This window comes from Amblyomma americanum, chromosome 11, assembly GCF_052857255.1.
Source record: "Amblyomma americanum isolate KBUSLIRL-KWMA chromosome 11, ASM5285725v1, whole genome shotgun sequence".
Classification (NCBI taxonomy): Eukaryota; Metazoa; Arthropoda; class Arachnida; order Ixodida; family Ixodidae; genus Amblyomma; species Amblyomma americanum.
In genome coordinates this window covers 105,099,797-105,121,929 of record NC_135507.1, presented here as the reverse complement: position 1 = coordinate 105,121,929, position 22,133 = coordinate 105,099,797, and the positions used below count along the sequence as shown (strand labels likewise).

General features: G+C 45.5%; 1 protein-coding gene across 2 annotated transcripts in view; it reads right to left on the bottom strand.

The window, feature by feature from the left end:
- The window catches only part of LOC144110212 (E3 ubiquitin-protein ligase Rnf220-like), a 92,314-nt gene that overhangs the window by 3,918 nt on the left and 66,263 nt on the right, over positions 1–22,133 (bottom strand). Inside the window, exons 8-12 of one of the 2 annotated variants that reach the window (XM_077643047.1) lie at positions 14,807–14,889; positions 12,042–12,063; positions 9,436–9,574; positions 4,092–4,166; positions 869–1,002 (exon numbers count right to left, since the gene is read on the bottom strand). In XM_077643047.1, coding sequence (XP_077499173.1) covers positions 904–1,002; positions 4,092–4,166; positions 9,436–9,574; positions 12,042–12,063; positions 14,807–14,889 — 418 coding nt within the window. In that variant the 3' untranslated portion in view covers positions 869–903. The remainder of the gene's footprint in view (positions 1–868; positions 1,003–4,091; positions 4,167–9,435; positions 9,575–12,041; positions 12,064–14,806; positions 14,890–22,133) is intronic. The other variant, XM_077643048.1, reaches the window with a different exon arrangement.

The following is a 22,133-nucleotide window of genomic DNA, read 5'->3' as shown; positions in this document are numbered from 1 at the left end:
CATCAAAATTCAACCGCTGTTGCCGGGATTGAACCTGCATCTTTTGGTTCAGGGGTCGTACGCCATAACCACTGAGCCACCGCGGCGGCCTCTCATAATTAATTGAGCTGCTGACTGACATGGTGGACAGGTAAACAGCCTGCCACAAAATTGGCTTCAGACAAACACAAACGGCTAACTGCGGGGAATGGCTACTGTAAGTGCTAGTGCACTAAGAAAAAACGCCCCATGCCAGCCAGGCTGAATAACGAAACGAACTGACGCCCCCTTGTGTTTGTCACCCCCATATTGAAAAAAAAAAGCCTGCCGCAAGAGAATGACGTGGCTGCGCTGAACGGTGGCAGGCCGACCAAACATCAAGAAATGAGCCCCGCTTGATAACATCTGGTTTCTACGGCAATGTGATAATTCATGTGTTTCTGCCGGTGCAGTTTCACACCACTCGGCAGATAGATGACGCTCTGATCGCAGGCCTGGTTGAAGCTGCGTCATTGGTACTTCATATGGCCGCTTACGTCCAACGTATTTCCTACGTTGTGTCTTCACCTAGGCTGAAGAGGCATCTCAGAAAGCATCCACGAAATATGCAATGCACTGCAAGAAGGCTTCCATCGGTGCTCATAATGCAGAGGTCATGATAATACATTGATAGTGGTATACTGCAGCAAATGATAAGCACTTCTGCAGCTGCTGACGTAAGCGAGAGCACCCTTGCAACCATGCAGGACACACAATGCCCTTCCGCAAACGGTGGCTGTGGGTGCTAGTGTACGCCCGCTGCAATGCAACACCCTGTTGAATTCACAAGTGCTGATGAGTCCCAGTCCAAGCCGTCACGGATGTGACCATCGTCACAGCTACCACTTACTGCCACTTGGCTCAGCTTCTCTGCAGTTGTTCGCGCTATCCGCAGCAAAGTTTCATTTTCATCCACACGCCGTAGCTGCCACCGCCACATTCCAGGCTTACTGCACAGCTGTGATTCGGCCCAATCTTGTGGAGCTGTCAAGATATATTGGCATCATCAAGATTGCGCACTTCCTGCGTGCAGTGCTTCCTAAGTGACATCACTTCTACGCGCATCTCGCGTCAAGGCGAAGCTTCCAAAGTAAGAAGTTTGACATTATACAGAACATTGAGCATGGGAAGAACCATATGGTGGCGTATAACAAGGGACTGCCACTAAAAAGAAAGCTGCTTCACACACTGTTAGTTCGAGTAGCTGCGAGGCCGCCTCGGCAGCAGATGAAAACGGGTACCTATAGTCCAAGGTGAACAAAAGATTCCATGTGTGCCTTCCTTCATGGAATATGTCATGTCATCCTTTACCAGGTAAGTGAAAATATCTAAGCTATTTCCACTTAGGGCATACCGCTGCTTTGCATGCAGCTTTTCCGTGGACCTGCGAGGTACGCCTTACTACTATATGCAGCAAGTTTGATTTTATGCGAAGCATACTAGCCGCACAACCGAGCTCTTCCTTGCTGCGCCGCGCGCGGCCGCGTAGCTACCACTTGACCTACATCGGCGCACCACGTGATATGACGTCACAACAGCTGTGAAAGCTGGGGCTCAACTCGTGCGCTCGCTTGCGGACGCGCAGCCTCCGCCGGCGGCCTAACTCCCGCTCCTACCGCTAGGAGATACTGACGTCACGCAATTGTATAAAAGGCGACGCACTCGTTGAGTCAGTTGAGCAGCGAGATGTCGGCCAGGGAGAGGGCGGCTCGCCAGACCGCAAAGCGCAAGTTACAAAGAGCCACGGAAACGGGAGAAGAACGAGAAGTACGGCTTGGCAAGCGACGTATGCTTCGCATCCTAGGCTTAACCATAAGCTAAGCCAGGCCATTTTTTGTACCAACATCACAACCCAGTCTCAGTGGGTCTCCCCCAGTGAGTTCACACTGAGGGAACCCAATAAGTTCACAACCCAGGTTCAGCGGTCACGGTACTGGCTGCTGACCCGAAACGTGCGGGTTTGATCCCAACCGCAGCAGTCACATTTTGATAGAACCGAAATGCTAGAGGCCTATGTACTGTGTGATGTCAGTGCATATTAAGGAACCCCAGGTGGTTGAAATTATCCGGGGCCATCCTCTATGGCATCCCTCGCGACCCGAGTCACTATGGGACGTTAAACTACCCCAATAGCCAAGCCAAGTGAGATCATGCAGCAAATTTAAAAAGTTATTATAAATTGCTGTAGCATAGATATCCTCCTAATCCTGATTCTCACAATTTACCAAAACGGTAGAAAACTTTCCTTACTCAAGCTAAAGTCTAACGTACCAGTACACTCTCATATCCAATTGTCACACTGTCTCAAAGCAAGAAAGACAACACTAAGGGAACTGAAATTTGTCTCCATTAAGACGTTGTTGGAAAACTTCAAAGCAAAGCTGCAAAAGGATTTTCTTTCCAAACAAGATTCAATGTCGGTGTCTTGGAATTGTCAGCACATGTGCCTGCCTGGTCTATCTGTCCTCGATTCTGTTTTTTTTTTTTCTGTGCACATGCATGTTTCAAGCATCTGCTTCAAGGGTGCTCACAGGTTGCGTTCAGTGTTGATACATCCCCCCAAATGTCTGAGCAGCCATTTAAAGGCATGCTTTGTGTATGACGGAAGCACATCAACAGTGATCCGTTAACAGAAATCCCTCGGAAGTGCCAAAAGCACCCTCCTCTGACCCAAGGCATCTGGACACAAGCTGAGCATTCTAAAGAGACTTCATGGGATTCGACACAATATGTCTATGTAACCAAACAGTCAACTACAGCAACTACCAACAGAAAGCTCTATGAGACAGTACATGTGTATATTTGGTGCGTGCAGCCAATTTAACATAGAAGAGATTAAGTAAAATAAATGCTACTTCTATGCCTCAGGTATGCACAAAAATTGTTTGATAAAAAATTGTTTCATATGCATAAAAAAGATGTTATGACAATTTTTTTTTGTATGGGAACGTTCCTTTCTGTCTGGTAGGCAGTGTGTGCAAGCCTTGACACAAGAGGCACTACAGCTGCCAGTGTGGTGTGGAGTGTAGCACTAACTGCAAAACATAGCTTGTTGTGAAACCATAGCTTGAGGTACAGAGGTGGTTTAAAAAAATTGTCACCGAAATAAGACTGGCGATATCTTTCCTAGATATCCACATCACAGTCTGCATTTTCAAAAAATTTTAACAGATGATAAAAAAAGGTAGAGGTAAACCACGCAACACACAATGGCTGACTGCAACTGAAGGCTCCTGAAGTTGTGTTCCTCCCAACAAAAAGAACTTTCTGTACTGCACTCAGTCCGCATTATGTCGTCTTAGGCATTTTCAATCCAGGCAACACAGCCACCTACCAGCAGAGAAAGTTTGAACACAGCACATCACAACTGTTGGGTCTTGCCTCAGTTCCCATACAATTTAAAAATATAAACCATTGACTAAACTGCCACTGTTAAACTGGTTTCCACAACCATATAGCAAGACCTACCAGAATATGGCAATATTTTTTCTTCTGATCTCTGACAGTAAACTGTGCCTCTAAGTGCAGTATTTACACTTGCATAATACACCTGCATTAGTCATTAAAATCTGGCAATTTTTAATTTACCACAGTGTAAATTTTTGCATTGTATGTTCGCCTCCCAAATTAACAGCAATTTTTTTCACAAAAGTGAGTTCATTAAGCAAATAAATGCAGTAGTCTGAAAACATTCATTCAGAAAATTTATCGCGTTGGTAACGGCAGTGGTGGAAAATATGCTTAAGCAGCAAACACGGAAAACCAAACATGACCTGGTATGAGTTGTATATGGGCTACAGTTCCTCTGCACAAAGAAGCCAGCTTTGAGAAATTTTGTGTATGATCTGAGACACAACCAAAAGCACAATATCTGAGAAGATTTCTTTTCTACTCTTGCTGGCGCTGATGCTCAGCACTCCTGGTCATCAGCACGATGAATGCAGGAAGGGTTCTACACCATTTACAATGTTCACAACTAGTCGGTCGCGGCGTTTCATTTCTGCAACTTTCACTACAGCCCTTGTATAAGCAGCGTCAAGTCTCCATCTGGGAGAGTGGCATCCATGGCTTACCAGTGTCCTGAGCCAGCAGTCTTGACAGTGAACGTGCCAGCAGCAGACTGACACCACAGGCTGGGTATACGGCTCCTGGGATAGTTTCAAAATAAAAAAAAATAAACTAAGCATGTGTTGGGATTGGTGATGAGCAATTTGAAGCATGCTCTGCAGTAAACAAAATGTTAGTTTGCAGCAGCCTCCTTATGGTTGAAAACTGAATCTATCTTATGGTATGGACTAGAGAATAATGTGGAAACCTAAATTTCCACCGTTCAGAATAAACATGCTCCTTCACTAGAAGCAGAAAGCCCAGAGTTAACGTCAGAATACAAAACATGCATGGATAAGAACCACCAGCAACAGAATACTGTGATTAAAAAAAAAAATTCATTCAGCTCTACATTTTTTTACACTGTTTTTCACAACCCAACAGGCAGCAACAGCCACCAAGCATCCAAGTGAGCCAATGCTATTTGGCTGTTCTTAAGTTCACTCATATTTTTCAGTTTTGACATCTTCTGATCAATCAACCACCATACCTCACTGGACACTTTTTTGACAAGTGACACCACATGTTTACAAAACAAGTGAAAAATTTAGCACACACTTGGCTTTTGACACACTACAATTGAACACCCGGCACAATTTGAAGTACACCTGTTGATTACTATACATAGAGGGGCGGGTATTGGCATGGCCATGTCAAATTCTGTTATTAAGGCAAAATCCTTACATGGCTCATCAATCACAAGACCCAGTGCCCAACGTCCGAGAGAAACAAACTGAAAACCCATATGGCCTCATGATATCATTGGCAATGCCTACACCATAAGGATAAGAAATAAATAAATACAATTTCTTAAATAAAATTTCTCCCGAAGTGGGTTTCAAACCCAGGCCGGCCCGAACAGATCACCTTCACTGGCCATTTCTTTAGAGTAGTACGCCATCATCGCAGCACAGCATCCCATGCGCTAAACTGCATTTCTATCATGCTGGTTTGGGTATCGTCAAAATCGATCAACTTCCAATCGGGTAGACAGATCAGTCAGCTTTTGAACATAAAAAGCTGCCACTCCATGTTTTTTTCAAGATTCTCATATTTTAATGATACTTTTCCTACAGGTTCTCCTCTTTAACCTGGTCATGTGCACCGGGTTTGGGAGCCCTGTGGCAACTCATTCTTGTACAAATCAATTTTAAAGTTTGCTGTTTCCATGGCTTCAGTTCAGGTCATTTCTGCAGGCAACACTGCATTCCAGATTTCGCGAACATTACTCACGTGATTGCCCGCTCCCCGCACGAGCAAACAATTTTGAGGCTTGCATTATGTCGTCTTAGGCATTTTATGAAGTAAGTTGTCATTCCATTCTCTCTTTCAGCCATTTGAAGTTGAAAGTTGAAAGTTTATTAATGCATTCAAAGTTAAGAAAGTATACAGCGAGAGGTCCCATGGTACAAGACCGCGGACGGGACCTCCCATGAGAAAAAATTTCAATAAGCAACAAAATAAGAAATACGCAGCACATTAATTAGTGATGCAGAGAATGAATACATAGTGAAATATGAGTTACCGAAACATTTAAATACAACCAATATAATGCAGGAGAATGTACAATAAAACACTCACAGATGCCGCGATGCATAAGGTCAATAACAAAAAAGAAGTAAAAAATCACATGTTAAGAAGGAAAAGCTCTAATTTGACCTTGAACAAAGAAAGCGTATTAGTTTGTTTGATGTCTAAGTTCGAAGAATTCCAAAATGATATGGATGAAAAACTAAGGCAGTGTTTCCCGTAGTTAGTTCTGACCTTAGGTAGTAAAAGGTTATTACGCAGTGCAAAACGTGTGACGATGTTGCTTATGAGCGTGCCGTGTGAAAATATGCTTAGCGGGAACTGATAATTAAGAATCTTAAAGAATAGGACACCAATGTTGTAAAAATAAAGGGCCGAGATAGGTAGAACATTTATATCTATGAACAAAATCCATGAGGGTGACATTCGAGAGGTATAGGTTATGATGCGCATAGCTTGCTTTTGCAGTTTTATTAAAGCCCAAAGATGAATATGATAGGTGTTACCCCAAGATGAGGTACCGCAGTTTAAGTGGCTGTGGATGAATGCGCAGTAAAGGGATAATAAAGTTTGGATTGGGAAATTGCTTCGGGCTTTAATTAGTGCGTGTAACCCATACGAAATTTTCTTACACGTTTCAGCTACATGATGATGGAATTTTAAGTGAGGGTCAATGATAACACCCAGAAATGAAACTTGATCTTGTGACGAAACAGCGGCAGAATTGAGGTATAGTAGTGGTGTAATAGGAAATGGCTTCTGAGGGGGATGGAAAATCTGAAAACAAGTCTTAGTGACGTTCACGGACAGGCGGTTAATGTGGCACCAGCGCTCAAGAGAAGGTCATATTGTAGGTTACGTACGAGCTGATTAATGTCCCAGTGCGATGATATCATGGTAGAGTCATCTGCGTATAGTACACTATTGCAATTCTTTAAACTGGATGGTAAATCATTAATGTAGAGTAAAAAGAATACAGGGCCTAGAATAGAACCTTGTGGAACACCCTTGTTAATAAGCTATGTTAGATGCGTGATCATTAATAGTGACTATGTGCTCTAAAGGAGGTCCAGTGATACGTATAATTCTAGTTTGTGAAACAAGATGGAGTGATCGATGGAATTAAATGCCTTACTAAAACCTATGTATACTGCTACCCAGAACATTCCTTTATCAATAGCCAGCCTAACGTAATCTATGAGAGACGCTGCCGCAGTATCTGTAGATAGTCCGTGGCGAAAGCCGTGTTGACTATCTGTCAATATGTGAAATTTTTCAATATAACTTGACAACCTTATTTCAATCAATTTTTCTAAAATTTTGTCCAAATTTTGACGCATGTATGTGTGTTTTTCCAATGTCTGTGATGTGATCGCTGCATCAATCAGACATCATCATTTCTGGCCATGAACGAAGTTTCAGTTTGTTTTCTATTTGGTATTTTGAAAAGTGGCGGCGATGCACACTGCATAGGGTTTAACGTCCCAAAGCGACTCAGGCTATGAGGGACGCCATAGTGAAGGACTCCGAATAATTTCAACCACCTGGGGTTCTTTAATGTGCACTGACATTGCAAAGTACAAGGGCCCCTAGAATTCTGCCTCCATCGAAATGCGACCACCCGGCAGGGATTGAACCTGCATCTTTTTGGTCAGCAGCCGGGCACCATGAAAAATGGTTTGTTGTGCCGTAGACGGCGGACTCAAAGAAATGTAACGCAATCATTAACTCAAAATGTTGAAAAACCACCGAATTTACCCTTTAAGCTGCGCAAACAAGATGGCGGTCAGAGATTTACCAATTAGGCAACCACAACCTGACAAAAGCTGTAATTTCCTTCATGGTCACACCAATATTACAACTACCAAGACAGCAGGTTAAAATGTTAAGGCAATCAGTCAAAGAAACAGAATTAGTCTTGCAGAAACAAAACATAGAAACCCATAAAATTTAAACAAAGCGTCCCTTTAATTAAACAAAAAATCTCACACCAAGGAATGACAGCCATCAGGCTCTGAACATCGAGCCCACAAATGACCAGACCAGCCTACAATATGGACGCCTTTCATTAACGTTAAGCTAGTTTCACATCACTGCTGCATGGCCATTTAAAGGTGGAAAAAAAAGTTTTTTAAAGTATAACATATAGGCAGAGTAATGTTTTTTTATGAAGCGAAACAAATCAAGGTGGTTTCCATCATGCACACCTGTCGGTCATTAGCATGCATGCTTAGAAACTTTATCCTTGTCCCGCTAACAGCCAGCAATGCCACATTAGGGCAAGGTAAAACATGGGAAATTCAATTATTTATGAAAAGGGTTTATTACAGACTTTCCCCCACTATATCATGACAGCAATCACTGTATTTCTTTTTTTTCCCAAGCCTCCACCTTAAGGGGGGGACAATGGTCTTGAAAACATCTTCCTTAACTTCCAACCAAACGTAACAAAACTTGGCATGCTTATGCAGTTTTTTTGTGCAGATTCCAAAAATACTGTTACTTTTTGTATGGACCAATTAGTTCTTCTGATAATTACAAACAATTCACTAAAGTTTCAAAAACAATAGAAAAATAACAGCTCAACAAAACATTATTATTTATACATTGCTAGATACTAGAAAGAATAAGGAACACAACGCTGCAGGCAGTTTTTTTTATTAGAATACTTTTTATTTTATTGCAGATTTAATTTCTGTGGTCAAAACATGCCAACACAGTGATAGTACAAAATGCTATTCTAAAAAAATTCAAAAAGAAAATTAAAAAATCTGCTTGCAACATTGTGTGCTACATATATCTGACTTCATGCTGAAAAAAAATTATTGCTCTATCCTCAATAGATGTTGAGATATTGGATTTGATAACTTGACAGAAGTCCAAAATTCACATTTTGAGAAAATGACAAAAAACTAAGAGAACTAAATTTCATAGTAGGTGATAAAAAATATTGGCATGTTTGCTCATGGAAATGGCTAACAAGCGTCGGGCATGTAATCTGAGAGACAATTTTCACGCCTATGGCCCTTTCTCCATGCCTGCTGCCTGTTTTCAGATGCACATTTGAATGCTGACACATTCCTTCAGCGCAAGTCTATTTCTTGACTGCTTTAATTTTCTTGCTTTTGGTCGAATCTTGACGAAACTGCTCAGTCCTCTCAAGTTTTCCGAGGTGATTTCAAATATGCTATTAGTTTTCAGATAAATAAACAAATGTATGAGATAATTAAAAAACATTTTCTATTTCTTGGAGCCACATTGGAAAAAAAAGGCAACCTAATTTAACTGTTACGCCGCTATTCTAAGCACAGGCATCTCTGCTCGAAGTCCGCCACGTGGTCCTTTGACGGTTTTGCATATCCGAGATAACATCAGCTGATGTTTTTGCACAGCTTTTCACCTCTCACGTCTCCTTGCTGTCACCCGCCATACTTCCTCCTCTCCCCCACTGCAGAACAACAGGGCACAGGATTACAGCTGGGGCTGACTTCTTTGCCTTCCTTTGTAAATAAACTTCTTTCTCACACTATCTGCCTGAGAAGTGCACAAGGATGCAGGTGCGGGCAGACTGCCAATGACGACAAATCCACACCGGCTTCGCTGCCTCCCCCGGCCATACTGTTCACGGTACATAGCTACATTACGAGCAAAGGAGGGATAGCCGAGTGCATGTGTTCCGAGGTAAGCCTGTTGCCGCATACGTGATCGGCTGTCCCGACTGCACTCGCTGTCTGCCAGCATCTTCTCGGCGAGCAATAAGGCGTCCCTGGAAACACCCACCATGCAGATGAGGCACCGGGTGGCCGCTGAGTTCTGCTCCTCCAGCTGCCGAAGCCGCTCTCGCAGCGAGTTCAACACGTGGGCAGTGGCACCCTTCGGCAAGTCCAGGTTGGTGGTAACGGCCTCAGCCCCTGCATCACTGTATCAAGCATTCCCTCTTTGTGCGTTCCTTCTGAACCACTATGGGGAAATGCATAAGCCACGCTTCATATCTTGCATTTGCTAGGCTGTTTTCAATGGATGCATTAAAGCAGTGGAGACACCCTATTTTTGAATGTAGAAATTTGTAAATGTATTTTTGAGTGTAGAGGTCACACATGACTGCAAATTTTTATCCCTCAATAATACCTAATAATATTAGTAGTGACAACGGATAACTATTTATAAACAAGACTTTTCTCTCATGTTATTTTTGGTTTCAGTTTTAACAGCCGAACAGTGCCTATGTCGTCGCAGAGGAGTTGAAACAATGTTCAGGTCACGTGAGGCATAACAAAAAACCGCGATATAGTCAGTACTTCGTGGTTTTAATCCATCCCAGCTCTTATACCAGCATGCTCTGAGAGCTGCCAAAACAACAAATGAACAAGCAGACATTATTACAGTTGTTTTTGTATGCCTCATGTGGCCTCAACAGTATCTCAACATGTCTGTGAAGTCAGAGCCACCAGTTGGCTGTTGGACTCAAAGCTCAAATAATACAAGAGAAAAAATTTAATTCGAAGTTATATAAAGTGTACCAGCTGAATGTAGCCTAGTTTTTAAGAAAGTTGCAGTGTCCTAAGTGAGTGAAACCAACTCAGTGCTGCTGAGAGTCATGTGACCTAGTCTGTGGTATTCTTTTTGTTCTGCAGAGTTAATTAGTTATTTACTTAATTAAGCCTAACTAGCTAACTTCTTAAATCTTAGCTGCGGGAAAACACTCTAGCTACCAAAATTATAGGTTACCTTTAAAATCGACCAGCTGAAATGTATGCAACATGGTACCATTTATGTAGTTTTATTTTTTTTAGCAGTCCTGAAAGAAAACGCATGAAATTAAAAATCTACCACTTTGCAGTGATGCTACTTGACCATGCCAGATGCACTCTCAGAAAAAAAATTCCACTTATCTCATATCCTGTGCCCAGTGGGAACTCAAAGCCCTGTCAGTGAAAGTGTTTTGGAAATAAGCCGTTTTTATTTTCTGACAGCACGTCTCTGGGTGCTCAAGTAGCACCACTGCAAAGTGGTAGATTTTCAATTTCATGCGCTTTCTTTTAGGGCCGTTAATAAAAAAGCTATGTAAACGGTACCTTGTTGCAAACATTTCAGTCAATCATTTCTACAGCAAATGCTATAGAAATGTTTCTAACATTTCTGCTTTCACATGGGAGCCTAGCTGAAACACGAAAACCATTTCTTCAGTGGGCAATGTTTCACCTTCATCTTCACAATGAGATATGATAGTTGTGAATTTTGTGCAGCCTGCTCTGACCCAGTCATCTCATGCGGTAGCATAATGCATAAGCCAGACAAATCCTGTGGTTTAAAGATCTTTGAGGTTTGCAATGCTAGACTGCACAACCACACATTTCTTGTTTAATAACTATGCATTGTATTTTATCATTTTATCACCTAAGGTCCAATGTGTGCACCACGTAGCTACTGGTAAAAATAAGTGAAAAATACAGCATTGAGTATGTAGATTTCCTGTAACGCTGCTTGACCAGAGTGCCTCGGACAATGGGTTATGATTCACTGTGCCAATCGCATGGCTGGCTTTAGATAGAGTTTTATACTCCAAAGCTGCGCCTTGGATGTGAAAATGTAATGGCGGAGGGCTCTGGATTGATTTCAGCCACAAGCCATGCACTGACATCAGCTTGCAGACGGACATTTTTGTCATTTTGCATTGGCCAGGAGTGTGCTTAACCCACAACCCAGTGCTTCAGCAGAATGTCATACTTACTGTGTTAGCATGCAAGTATTCCAACTTTCTTTAAATAAAATACCAGAGATGGAGTACACACTTTCCTTTGCTCAACTGTCAGTATATACGTTTAGTCAACCTGACAAATTCGGTGACATGCGTACCAGGAGGACGTCAGACATTGGCCATTGCATTGGTGTTCGTCAAGCACTTACATTATTCTCCAGAAGTGCAACGCTGCAGCCATCAGCGATTCTGATATGCCCAAAAAAAAAGAAACTCAAGCAGTTAATACCAAGCCAGAAAGCCCATTACTAGGCGAATGCTATGAAGCTATCGTCGTATTGTGATCATCTAGCTGTCCACCATACTGTACACCTGGTGGTGCCATCTCTAGGTCTTGAAGGACATGTAGCATATGGCTACAGAAAGCTATGTTTACAAAGTTTGCAGGAGCAGAGTCTGCAGCTTTCACGACAATTAACAAAAACAGGAAAGTGGTACATAAGGATCACACATCACTGTACAAGCAATTTCATTCATTTCATCTATTCCTTTTATTTCATTACTTTAAAGAACTTTATGGAAGTATTGCATAAGACTGAAGCTCTGTTAGATTCTCCTACCAAATTAAACTGCAGGCATTGTTCTAGAAACTACAACAGCAAACAGTGCAGCAGATAACTACACTCACCTATTCAATGATGGCTTCTCCACTGCATGTCACCGATGTGAGCAGAAAGAAAAGAGGAAGAGGAGAAAATTTTTTTCAAGCTTTTTAACTTTGCCATTTGGCAAAAACCACCAAAAAATAAAACACATTTTTGCCATTGTGGCATCCAGTCGAAACTGGACCGCACACGGCAAAAATTAAAAGCACTGCATGCATTTCCTCCTCCAACATGTTACTCAGAACATGCCGAGCCGTTCAGGCAGTCATGCGTCATCTGACAGCATGAAACTACACCTGTGGACCCTATCAAAACAACGCTGGGGGACTCCTATGCTGCGGTTATGAGTTGACGCAATAGCGTACGCCGTTCACACCTTTGAACGCATTTTTTATTTTTTTCAACTGTTTAAATGAATTGACTGATCAGTTACACACTCTAAATTTTCTTAATTAGCTTCATCAAGCATTGGCTTTTCATTCTGAGCATTTTGACACCTGAACTCCCCTTTTTCCAAATTTTCATTATTTAATTAATCAATTAATTCAAATGAGTTCATTTACTCGTCATCGCCTATCATGCACCAATCATCAATCAATATAACCACAAATTACCATGACACGATTGTTTTTTTTTGCTCAGCCCCCGACTATTTCCGACACGCCGTGCCGACTACTACTACGCCAACAGCTTTTCGACCGAACAAGCTGTGTAAGCTATCGCGTAATACTGTACACAAGAAAACGTATGACATAAAATAGGTAGCTTTACTGGTAATGTGAAACCGCAAAAGACAGAAGCGTGAAAAGGCGACACAAACACTAACGCCAGTGCAGCCGCTCCAGTGCTCAAGACTGAAACATGCCCACGAAGGAAACGACAGACCGAGCAAGTCTTTATCAAGTACGCTTCTTTCATCGTGGCGTTAATTCGGGTCGGTGCAGCGTACCGTGTATAACGGAATCACACAATTCGAAGGCTCGAACCTGTACGTGCAGACGCACGGTGCAGTCGCGAAGAGTCCCGCCAAAGCGTGCTTTCCCGCACACCTTCGTACCCTGTGGGAAAGCTTCCCCGACTCTCGTAGGATGACAGATGTATACCCTTTCCTTCACGACGCCGCGTGAATTAAATGCGTCGTCTTCGGTTCGTGGCGATATGAGAAAGCACAATGACTCAAGTAAAGAGACCAACAGTTAACGTAACAAATTAAGTGATAAAACTAACGTGTGTGACGTTGCCATAAAGGAACAAAAACCAGCAGGCAGATTCGTGTGACAAATTTGAAACCGGGTCGCGAAAAACGGGCTGTGTTAAATTCGCCTGAGAATAGGCAACCTGCAGTGCTCGGGGGCCCTAATAATAACCCACCGAGTCTCTGCAAAACTTGTGCTGATACAGAGCAGATATCAGTGCCCAAAACATCCAAATTTTGCTAAATTTAAAAGGCCGCCGATCAAATACACTTCAACAAACGCACATTCTGAGACCATTTGATACTACATAAACATATTCTATATGTAACCCAAACAAAACTGTCCTAGGTGAAGTTGTTTCTTCAGAATAGTTTTCTGAAGTAGGTGATATCAGCGAAACTACCGAATTTGTCACCTGCAGTACCACCTCTTGTGCAGTTTACAATGCAGCTACACTATAACGACGTACACCAATTGAAGTGCACATTAAGCTTTCGAACTATGGAGCATTCGCGCTGCCTGTGTGGGACCCCCGCTTTAAGAGCTGCACCCTAAAACTTGCAGCGGCTCTAACCTTATTGGAAGCTACGCGCAGCTTCTGTCGCGGCTCAACTGAACCCCTCTACTCTTCCGAATGCAGCAACAGCCGCCGAGGTCGTCGATGGGCCCGCGAGAGTCGCACGACCATTCTACCGCTGCTCCCTCCTTTCCAACATTCAGGGGCTCGCAGCTACGGCCTGCGTACGATGTTAGCTGTCACGCCGATAATACGCACAGTAGTGTCGATCTACGCGTCTCCGCGCTGCACAGTTTCTCTTGAGGCGTTCGTTAAATTTTTAACCGCAAAGTTCGGTCAGCGAATGTGCGCGCGTTTCACGGGCAGTTTTTTTCGGGCAAATGCTCCATGGATGGGTTCCAAGTAGCAGAGGCTCGAATTCGAGAAGAAAAATAAAGCTTCACTGAATTCGCACTAGCGCGAAGACCTTAACAGGAGAGAACGGCAGGCGCATGAGTTTTAAAGGAGTATAAACGCCAAATTTTCAACTGCGTGTTTTCTTTTTTTGTAATGACGCGTAGGGCATTAGTATACATAGATTACCGCGTGGTATTCGCCTACAACCAATAAAAAAGTTATAATCGATTTTTTTTCGTGACCCTGTTTCGGTTTTATCTACCAAACGATGGCTATGACGTCAAAGGTAGCTTTAGGTCACGTGAGGTATGAAAAAACTAATATAATCGCTGACACGTTGTTTTAGTTCACTACAGCGCTTAAGCCGGAATGACAACAAGCGGGTTATCCGTTGTTTTATCGCATTTTTTTTTTCATGCCTCACGCCATCTTTGACGTGACAGCCATCGTTTGGTTGATGAAACCGAAACAGCACGAGGGAAGAAATTCGATGATAAATTATTTAGCGGTCGCAGGTGAATACCACGTGGTGATCTATGTATTCTAACGTCTTGTGCATCATTACAGAGAAGAAAACATGCAATCAAAATAAGGCGTCACACCCGTGTTAAACATACACGAAGCAGGCACTGCTTTCCGTGCGGACCCCACACGAGTTTGAAAAGGCCAAGAGGCTTACCCGGGGAATCTGGTTTTTCTTCAGAGGTGCTGTCTTCGTCCCGTCGTGGCGATGCACTGGACCTGCCGACGCCATCTTGATTTCTGCAAGAGCGACAGAAGGGGCCATGGAAGAGCTTCTCTGAATAGAGTGCACCCCAAGCAGTATTTAAAAAATGGCTGTGGTTTAGCTCTGGTTTAAGCTGGAGTGACGCGATATCTACATCTGGCCGCGTGGAATTCGCTCAGTTGACTTGCAAAGTCAGTCTTGCGCCGCTGCGTTTCGCTGGGCGTTTCTTCTTCAGCTTCGTCCTTGAACGTGGATTCATTCTCCCCCCCCCCCCCCCCCCCCTCCCACTCGGTTTCGCTGGTGTTCCTGTGGGAGCATATACAGGAACACTAGGTTTCGCCGGCACGTCGCGCCGCCGGCAGCTGCTCCGCACGACGTAACCAACCACGTGACCAGCCGCGGCGCCACCAAGGAGCTCAAGGGATGCCATGCTGAAGGCTCGAAGTGCTAGCGTAATGTAGCTATCGCTACAAAAGTACTCTTTCTGCAATGGATATGGAGCTCTTTATACGCTCGGGACACGGGCTGGCACACATCCTTGCCTCTTCCTGAAGCTCATTCAAGTGTTCAAATATGGGCTTCCCAGGTTACATATAACCCATACCTTTCAAAAGAGAAGGAAACTTGGCGTGCGCAACGGAGACGAAAACTTGAAGCAGCTTTGCTCAATGTGGTGGTAGTGGTTTATTTAAAATAACATAAAAGGAAGGTAAAAGATTTTTGCTAGCCCCGGCATCTGCCATCACTTGCGGCGGCACCTGAGCTGGGGCAGCGGAAAGAAGGATCGCAGGCAGGTGGGAGAAATGAAATAAAAGAGGTGAGGGGACAGAAGAAAGACATGGGGGGAGGTAAATAGTACACTACATAAAATAGATATACACTGCATAAAAACATTAAAAGTGAACACTATAAATGCAAAATAAATATACTATATACATTATTTACACAAACAGTCAAAAAGTCAGTTGTCTTCACGGCGCGCGTGTGCTGATGACGGGAAACTCGGCAGTCATTGGTCACACGCGCGCCGCACTTTGCACACAACAGCTGGTGTGGTTTGCTCAATGTCACCTCAAGAAAACGGGCAGTATTGCTTCGCATATTTGTGAAAATGACAGCTTAGAACTTGAATGGAATAAAATCGACAGGCAGATACTAGAGTGCAGACACACAGAGACGAGAGATACCCTAGACACCTACCTGTCCAGCGTGCACACTGTTGACATAGTGGAACTAAGGAATTCAGGAGCATTTACAGCGAGGGGGCAAGCAACCGAGAAGACAAGACAACCCTTCACCGCCATTCCAGAAAGCAACGCCCAGATTGCATCTCGTTTGGCGACAGACTTTCTCGGGAAGAGGCTCCAACGTAGTCAGCTGTTGCCTACGATTGGCTCCTAATCGCTCCAGCAGGAGAGGCCGTGATTCCAGACCTTCAGGGAGGCTTCAGAGAACATTTCAGGGGAGGCTTCCAAGGATGTGCCGTGCGGGAACTATTCCCCGGCAGTGCTTCTCACTTTAGTGTGGTTCCGTCCTCTGGTGTAGGTACGCAAAAAAAAAGAAAGTTAACCTCTTCTCGAGGTCCTGTAAGCCCTTTCTAGCTCCACGCCAGACCGAGCAAGGACCTGGGAACCTCGACCAGGCAGCGAGGTGACCCAAGGCGTTACACATTCAACGACGCGCAGGTATGAAGCACCTGCGGTTCGGACTGATGCGAAGAGGTGCTGCAAGCTTCAACTACGCCAGGTGCGCGCAACAGTACAGCGAGAAGCACGCACGCACACGGAGCGCCTTTTCAAAAGGCCTGCACAACTTTTGAAAGCTGTATACTCTTCTTAGCATCCACAGACGAAATCAAGTGCCTTCCATTGGAGAGATATCATGAAACAGTTCCAAAGACTGCCATCAAACATGCGCAGAACGAATGCTACTTAGCATCAAGTACGGGTCCTCGGACAGGAGTTTGTCACTCATTTTTAAAAAGTGCGGTTCCTGGCTGATCGTTCGCCGCGTAGTGAACGGCTCTTCTCGCCCCTACGACGCCACGGGTATACGTCGGTATCACGCTGGACGACACGCAGCACTCGTTCTTTGCAGCCATAACTAACGCAGACTTCCGGTAGCGGCGACAGCCGTCGTCTCCGCCGCCGACGAGTGTCGTCGTTCAGTTGCGAGCTTCTGAACGGGATGTACTAGCAGTGCTCGAAGCCCATCACTGACAGGAGTCACTGAAAGGACTAAGCGATGCGCCGGTAAAGGCCGATTCACACGACGGACCGGTGGACGGGGCGTCCCACATGTCTAATCCGAGTATAGCCTCGTCCTATGGCCATCACCTTTGAAGATGGCGATTAGCGGATTAGGCGTGCGCACTGTCTCTACGCTTACCAACATCGTGGTCCAGGCGCGAACCTAACGGAGCGCAAGTGAAAAATCACGTGACGCCTGGCCAATGACTGTCATGACTGACTTTAAAGGCCGATTCACACAACGGATCGTTGGTCCGTGGTCCAGGCGTCACGTTACGTCCCAATTCCCGTCAGTCTGGTTCACGCCTGGCCAACGGACCTCCTCGATCTACCGCGCTCGGGCAGCCCGCTGGCTACCAGAAAATTCGCCCCTGACAGGAAAGCGCATCATGGTCACATGGGCTGGCGGCCTCCGGAACAGGCCACCGGTACCAGCCTAACCGGCAATCACGGCGGCCGGCAAGCCAGTCACGGATCACGGAGGGCAGATGTTCTCCGTAGCTTTGCGTTCTGCTGAGTCTCGTTGCTACGCACGTGTAAGGTCGCGATCAATTTGAAGGTGATGGCGCGAGCATCGACCGGCTCGCCTTTCAAGCTGCATAGCGACCGATTTCGGAACTGCGAAGATAAAGATTGCGCTGCCTTCTTCCCCTCGTAGGCTCTTCAGGGCTACAACCGTCACCCCTACGAATGACTCGCCACGTTTTTTCCGCGTTTGTTTCCCTTTCCTGGCAATCATGTGTGCCCGTCGTTGCTGTATGTCTCGGATAACAATGACGCCTGTGTGCAAAACATGATAAGATGATCTGAATGAATTTGAAGGTTATCTCGCGAAGGGCGACGAATCTTTAAGACAACACCGTTTTGTGGAACATTTTTACTACACAAAGTCAGAATTATGATAGCTTCCCTTGCCCTTTGGCTACTCAATGAAGAACTGCTATCATATTCTCTCGGCTTTGCTTTCTTTTTTGTATACCCTTTTTTAATTGTTTTTGGTATAACCGGGCTCTGTTTTTCTGTTCTCACAGGTTTCGATAACACTGTCACTCTCTTCTACAGCCCACATGCGCCGGACTGGTTATTCATAGAAAAAATTAAATAAAAAAAACATCGCCGCGGTGTCCTGACATCAATATAATAGAGAACATTTAGGGAAATGTGAAAGCTAATCTGGCTCGCGTGCATAAGGACACAGGGGTCCAGAAGCATTGTGCCAAGCAGCAGAAGCTGAATGGAATTTTATGGAGGCAAAACGCTACGGCGCCCGTGTGCTGTGCGATGTCAGTGCACGTTAAAGATCCCCAGGTGGTCGAAATTATGCCGAAGCCCTCCACTACGGCACCTATTTCTCTTTATCTTTCACTCCCTCCTTCATCCCTTCCCTTACGGCGCGGTTCAGGTGTCCAACGATATATGAGACAGATACTGCGCAATTTCCTTTCCCCCCCCCCCCCCAAAAAAAAAAACTCATTCGTGGAGACCCGGCTATTGTAGAGTCGCTCGACACATCGTTGCCCAAAAGAGCTCCAAAGGCAAGGAGTATCAAGTATTGGAAGCAGGTCGATACGTTTCTGAAGCGGGCAGTATCGACAGACCTTAGACTGCATGTTGTTGAAAAGCGCAGCGTGCCGAGAAATATTCTTTTTTTGCAGTGTTAAAATATTCACCAATGCTATGCGTTAGCTCTTTTTGACTTTTTAATAGCAGCTTTTGCGACTGCAGGAAGAGATTAGAAACGAACGGCAGTGTTAAACGCCGGAACAGTAAACAGTAGTATATAATTGTAATTAAAGTAAAAGGAACGTGCAGTAAATGACACCCTCGTTTTCGAGGTCACCTCAACCGTTAATAATTTCGAACACCTGGGGAGCTTTAACATGCACTGACCGCGCACAGCTAATAGGTACGACAGTCTGCTGTGCAAAGGAGGAATTAAGAAAAATGAGAACTCCGACACCAACGTTACTGCGAAGGAAGTCCGCTCTTTGTAGAAGAGGGCAAAGGAAGCTAGCGTGATTTCATCCCTGAAAGGTGAAAAAAAAATGCTGCGCAAGGCAGGTGGTATTTCTAGCATGGGTTGATTACCTGATTGCGTCCACTCCCACAGTATGAAGGAGAATACGACACGTGCCGTCTCACCACTGCCCGCGTAAAAAACAACGAAAAGTTGCGACTTGATACAAGGGGGGTGACAGCTGCTCAAGGAACAGAATAACAGCGAAGCTACACTGATGTTTCCCTCGCCACGGAAGGTGATGACGTAACGTGGCCTTGTTATTTGTTTCGGTCGCCGCTCGAGCGAGCACCTTAAAATCGATCGCGACTGTACGGCATAAACAGGCTGCTTGAGATCGAAAAACAACGGCCTCAAGTTATTGAGGGCTGCCGCAGACTGCAGAACAAACAGCTGATCGCGTTCGCACCCGTATCGCACATCGGCTACGACAACGCGGGCGTATGGTATGTCTTCTGTGCGCCGTGTGCTGAGCAAGCTTCGAGCATGCGATGAGCCAGGCACGTATCCAAGGGGGTGCCCGAAGGCGACCCCCCCCCCCCCCCCCCCAGCAGTGTTCTTGTTAGGACAGGCCCTGTCCCCAACCCTCCCCAGGGCGTCGCCCTATACAACTACCTCGGGCCCCTCCAGAAAAAAAATTTGACTATGTGACTGCGATGAGCAATAGCAATCTAACGTCTTTCAGTCGACACAACATAGGAGGGAAAAAATTGGCAGTGGCTTAGCTCGGCTATGCCAGGATATACGTAGCGAAAGCTAAGGCATAGCTTGGTTAATCTTGATTACAAGTCCAGGTTAGTCTGGTTGTCTAGCTATGTTGCTGTTGCATTAAAGACTACACAATGTTGTTTTAGACAGACACTTTATTGCCTTTCTTCCTCTTCTTCTGGTTGCTTCTCGATTGCTACGAACACGGCTCTGTTATCTGAGAAGTAGCATGCGGCCGTATCGATGGTTCCCACGGTGAATTGTGAGGCCAGTGTTTGCCTCTGAAAGAGAGCACTCCTTTTCAATCCTCCGGCATGTTATCAGGCAAGCGACGCAGCTGGCGAAGCGAGCGGAGGCGAGCGCCTTGACGAGGAAAGCGGTGTGACATCATACCAAGCGGCGGCTCCGCGGCGAGAAGCACGGTGTGACGTTATGCCAGATGGCGCGGCGTCCGCCCAGCTGCGGCGGTTGCTAGGCAACGGCTCGAGGTCTGTCTCGGTGCCTCCTCGGAGCACCGCCACAGAGAAATCGCAAGTTCGTGGCCAGGGTAGCTTTCGCTACAAAACTGCTATTCATCGGCTCGATAATTAAACTCAAATTATCACAAGGTCACAATTATCAACCTTGAGGGACGAAAGGAGCAGAGAAAAATGCCGAATGAGACGACTTTCCCGCTGCATGTGTGCACCTGTAAATCGAACATACATTCCCTTCGGCTCGTAGAGCCCTTTTGCAGGAACCAAGCAGCTTGCAAAACCCTACGCGACTCGAATGCTTTCACTGCCGACACCGATGAATAGTCGCCACCGTCTGAATGAGTCCTTGAAAATAACAGTACATCATTTAGCGCTTACTGTGCGTGCGCATTGTGCCCCAGGAGTGCGACGATCACGACAACTGCAGCCCCGCGCTCAGGTTGTTTACATGGCTGTGCGCAAACAGTACTCGTTTACTTGGCATAAAACGCAAGGTGGGCTCTCCTTATCTTAAATACTACGTAGTGTTGTCCACAGATTGTTGTTTTTCTCATTTACACACTCTGATAACACTGCAATAAGCGCCGCTGATGCTATATCGCCTGCTTGGGAAACGCTTCGCGTAGGACCGGCGCTTCCCGCTAATTGTATCTGCTTCGTCTTATGTAATCGGTATCTGGTTTTAAAGCGCTTTAGCTAGAAATACGTTCGTACATTACTTGAATTAATTAAAACAACCAGATTTGTTGTCCACAGTCGACGCCGATCGACGGCTGCCTTCTGCACATGATGTGCAGACCGGGTCACATATCGGCACTTCCCCCTTATTGTACTCGCGCCCTGCGATGTAGGCAGTCGTCGCTTTGAGGGAACTGTGGCCAAAACTACGCTTGACAGCTATTTTCAGGCGCTGAAACTTGCGAATTCGCTCTCCGCAATCGCCGAAATCGCACACACGAATCCTGCGTACTCGCTAGGCCTCGTCACGAAAGGGGCCGGCGATCCACCGTCGGCCGAAATTCAAGCATCTGGCAGGAGTTACCCGCTGATTAGTATGAAAGTGTGAAGATATGAAACGCATCCGCTCGTTTCGCTTTTTTCGATACGAATAAGGTACACAAGCGCAGTTTTTTCGGGCCGTCGACGCTTCACCGGGCGTGAAGCTTTCACTTGGCCTCACAAGCCCAGGCGACGGCAACGAGCGGCACTGTCGTGCGGCGTTTTCTGCCGGTGTCGCTCAATTGCCTCACTGATAGGTTCTATACGCAGGCACCGAATGAAAGCACATCTTTGCTGGTGCACGCACATCGCGTGTGTCGGCGTGGCTAGCATCACGTACAATAAGTTTTTAAGTTTATAGACTGTCATACCAACTACTCCTCCACCACAGTGACAGTTCTCACGAAGTTCACTCTTTACACTACTGCGATACGGTGTCGTTGGTCGTGCTGGCGTCGTCGTCGGTCTAGCTTGACAGACCAGTGCGTCAACGATGGCATTTGCATACCGACCAGCCAACCGACCGCCGTCCCATCGGCCTAACGTTACCGGACCCTATACCTATACCGAAGAATAACTGCGTTACTATTATTAAGGCTTTTGCGGCACCAGTCACTCATATATGGGGTCGACTGCTACTTCGATCGCCCGCGGAAGTACAGGGGACAAGAGACCTCGCTGCGCACAATGCAGCAGCAGACGAGACCTCGCTGCGCACAATGCAGCAGCAGACGACGTTGCTCCGTGCATGCACTGGTGACGTCACGATAGCATTCAATATGGCGGTCGCTGCCGGTGGGTGATCCCCGTTCTCAATTTCGATCGCATTT